We start from the raw sequence: 3581 nt of genomic DNA, 5'->3' as shown, positions 1-3581 counted from the left end.
ATTATTATTTTTATTGAAGTTATAGTTGTTTACATTAGATGGCCATCATGCATTTTACATTGGACTAATATTTATGTTAAGATTAAAGTTTCTAAAAAAGTAAAAAAGATTCTCAGAAGAGCCAAATGCCTATATTTTTATTTCTGGACAGACGCTGTAAGGAGTTAATTTCATTTAAATATGTCAAAATCACAGAATAATTTCATTTAGCAAAGAATTCTGAATCTTATTTTCATTTTTATTTGAATAAACTGTGAGTTTATGAATGCTTAATGAAGGCTACTGTGTGCTTTTTAAGGTAAAAAAAGAGATGGACTTTTCTGCATGTTTTATTCCATGACCTATTTTTATAGCCTAAGTGCTTTAAAACTGTAATAGATATGAAAAATTTTGCTTTATTCAATATTTTTAAAGCCTAAAATGAATCATATTTCTGACTCTAAATGTACAAAAAAGAGCAGTCTGATGTTTAAAGTATATTGTGTGTGTCTGTGATACTGTTGGTGTTCAGTGTTAATGTGCTTGTCGGCCTCTTGGTGCCAAGTTCATCCTTAACTTACGCAAAGATAACAAAAAACATCACCAAAGACTTTCTTTCCTTTTCAATTAATCGTCTTTATTTCACATTTCAGCCCCCAACATAATCAGATTCATCTGAAATTCCCGTCCGAAATAAGTAAATAAATATCATTTTCCTTTTTTTTTATTAAAAAAATAAACAAGTGGTCGTTGTTTGACAGAAAGATGATGACAGCCTACTGGGGAGAACATAAAGAGAGAAGCATTGAATAAGACGGATAGAATAAAGCAGGTGCAACATGTGAGGGGTGTGGGAGTCTTCCCGCACATTAACAAGACTCTAATATATGATATCTCCGACTATTTAAACAGAATAATTCATCTACATATTTACACTCTATATTCGTGGTTTGATTTGTGACCTTTGCTCCTGCAGGCCCACTCAAGGGTTCAATGTGATCTTTAAATAACTGCAGAGACACACACACACACACACATGTCTGGGCCATCAAAGGTTTCCAGTGATAAGCTGTTGTGCTTTAGGAGCTCTGTTACAGTTGAGGTTAATTACCATAAAACACTAAGTTAGTTGCAAAAACCCCAAAGTCCAAGGAAAGGAAAAAGAGCGCATTGTTCTTTACTGGCTCCGTATTCAACGGATTCAGCGACAAAGATAAATAAAAAGAGGAATAATGTTGGAGAGAGTCTGACACAAGCCCAAAAGTTTGTCTCCAGATAATTTGGAGTCACTTGGAGTCGCCGGCCAGCCTCGGCATGGTGACGGCGCTCATGCTGGTCACATGCGGAGGCGGGACTTGGCACATGCTGCACGGACAAGGCATCCCGGTGCCAACGCCCCAGTGCTGGAAACTGCTGCCCAGCGGCCCTGCGCCGGCAGCGGGCGCTTTGAGGAGTCCGTGATGGGGTCTGACCGAAGTGACGGCGGAGATGCTGGGCGCGGACAGGGAGGCGGTGGAGACGGCCGGTGGGAGGAGCGGGTGGTGCACCGCCGGGTGTGAAGCGTGGGAAGCAGCCGGGTGTCCCGGCACGGGCCCCGCGTGTGTCATAGTCCCACAAGCTGCCGGGTGGAAGCCGCCGTGGTGCCCGCTGCTGCCGTAGATCTCGCTCACCAGCCGCTTCATCTCCTCCAGAGAGTTGCTCAGCATCAGGATGTAGTTTCTAGCCAGCAGCAGGGTGGCGATTTTGGAGAGTTTGCGCACCGACGGTCCGTGCGCGTAGGGCATGACCTCGCGGAGCCCGTCCATGGCCACGTTGAGGTCGTGCATCCTTTTCCTCTCCCGGCTGTTGATCTTGAGGCGGATGGTCTGCAGCTCGTTCTCTGACAGGAGTTTGCGGTCTTTCTTGGAGAGTCGGAGGGCGAGTGCGTCCTCGTCGGCGGCGGAGAGGCCGCGCAGGCCGGGGATCTCTGACGGGGAGTCGCTCTGTGTGGAGGACACGGCGCCGGAGAAGCCGTGCACGGACTTTTTCAGGGTGGAGAGGAAGATGTCGTCCACTTCGGGGGATGAAGGTCTGCTTGAAACGCGGCTTGTGTCTGAGTCCATGGTCTTTAGTCCAGCACTGTGATCTGAGGAGAGGAAACTTTGAGTTAATTTACTGAACTCCAAAAATCCACATCTCATCCCACCACCACTGAAGATCATAAGTTTTTGAAGCTCACAACGACTGCTGATGAAAAAATATATGGGAATTTTATCAGCTTAATTGATAACTTAAAGTAGAGGATAGAATTTGACTTTTCATTAAACAGCCTAAAGCAGTAAACGTACCCTGAACGCAGCACTTTCATTTTTAAACACGACTTACATTTTTGCACATTTGCTTTTTTCTTTTATCTTTACATTCACATGTAATCATCCGATTAGAGGTCGTATCTTTCCTACACTGCATCTCTGCTTGCTGCTGACTCGACATAAATAAAGCAGAGTGAGAACAGTCATAAACACCCGGACACTAACTGTCCATCAGAATGCCTAAAAACAAATAACCAGACACGTACCAGGAGTGTTTCCAAGCGCGATGGTGAGAAAACCTGCACGTCAAATCCACTTGTTACTCCAAATCGCATCTGACAGCCCATTTGGCACGCCTGCGTGCGACCGCGGGGTTTTATAGCTGGCTGGTGCTCACAGAGGCCGGGTCACCAGGACAACGCAGTTTCTGTCCCGGCTGCCTCCCTGCGACCAATCAGCTCCGTGCAGGGGAGGACAGGAGGGAGGTGGGGAAGAGGAGGAGGAGGGGGAGGAGGGTGACGGAGGGTCCTCCAGCCTGATGTAATTACCAACACACAGCATTAAGTGAAATCAGACACACTCCCTCCTACATATGGCCCCTTCTTGTGAAAATGTTGCCCGCGTGTGGATGGCAGATAATATTTAGCTTCTTATAAATAAATAATAATGTGTCTGTGTTAAACAGGGTCCAGGAAAAGTTAAAAATAAATTAATCAGATCTCGTTTTTTAATTCGTTTTGTGCAGAAAACATAACTTAATGTCTAAATAAATAAAAACAAAATTGTATTTTTTCATAATCTGCAGCCTAAAAAGTTTGCACAATTATTTTGTTTGAAAATTCCTTTTTTTAATTTGTATTTTTTCATATTAAACCGTCGGATCTGTGGGCCTATCGGACCATAAAATCACCTCTCTCCCTCCAAATGAACAGTAATAACGGGTCGAAACCTAATAAGCAGCTCAATATGTTTCCTGCTTGCGGTTTCGGTGTTAATATGGTCCGTTGTTTCCCGCTGTCGGCCAGCAGCTGCCGTTAAAGTGCATCTTTAACGTTAATTAATGAAGTGTGCAAAATTGTTTCTAACGGTTATGATCCGTAACATTTCAATTAGTCTGCAGTGAGCGATAGGACAGGATAGCGGCCTGCTGCTGCTGCTGCTGCTGCTGCTGCTAGTGGTGGCGCTCAGACGGCCCCTGCCTGCCTGACAGAAGGGCCCAAACCGGTGATTTGCTCCCGGACTGTAAGTGAAGCTGACAGCAGCATTGTACCCAAATATTGTGCAGTCAGACGCAATCAGCGCTAATTGCCT

The 3581-nt window shown here is 44.9% G+C and overlaps 1 protein-coding gene across 1 annotated transcript; it reads right to left on the bottom strand.

Moving 5' to 3' along the window:
• Positions 1-600: 600 nt before the first annotated feature.
• Positions 601-2662, bottom strand: olig2 (oligodendrocyte lineage transcription factor 2). The gene is made up of 2 exons (XM_050048114.1): positions 2537-2662; positions 601-2104 (listed from the first exon to the last, which is right to left on the bottom strand). Exon 2 carries the CDS (start codon positions 2079-2081, stop codon positions 1266-1268), a length of 816 nt encoding a protein of 271 aa, XP_049904071.1. The 5' UTR covers positions 2082-2104; positions 2537-2662; the 3' UTR covers positions 601-1265.
• Between the last annotated feature and the right edge of the window lie 919 nt (positions 2663-3581).

Source organism: Epinephelus moara, chromosome 7 (assembly GCF_006386435.1).
Source record: "Epinephelus moara isolate mb chromosome 7, YSFRI_EMoa_1.0, whole genome shotgun sequence".
Lineage (NCBI taxonomy): Eukaryota > Metazoa > Chordata > Actinopteri > Perciformes > Serranidae > Epinephelus > Epinephelus moara.
The sequence above is the reverse complement of the archived record's forward strand: the minus strand, read 5'-3'. Positions and strand labels throughout refer to the sequence as shown.

What these genes read in the sequence shown, in the direction of transcription:
- olig2 (XM_050048114.1), bottom strand. Translation starts at nt 2,081, where the DNA reads ATGGACTCAGACACAAGCCGCGTTTCAAGCAGACCTTCATCCCCCGAA.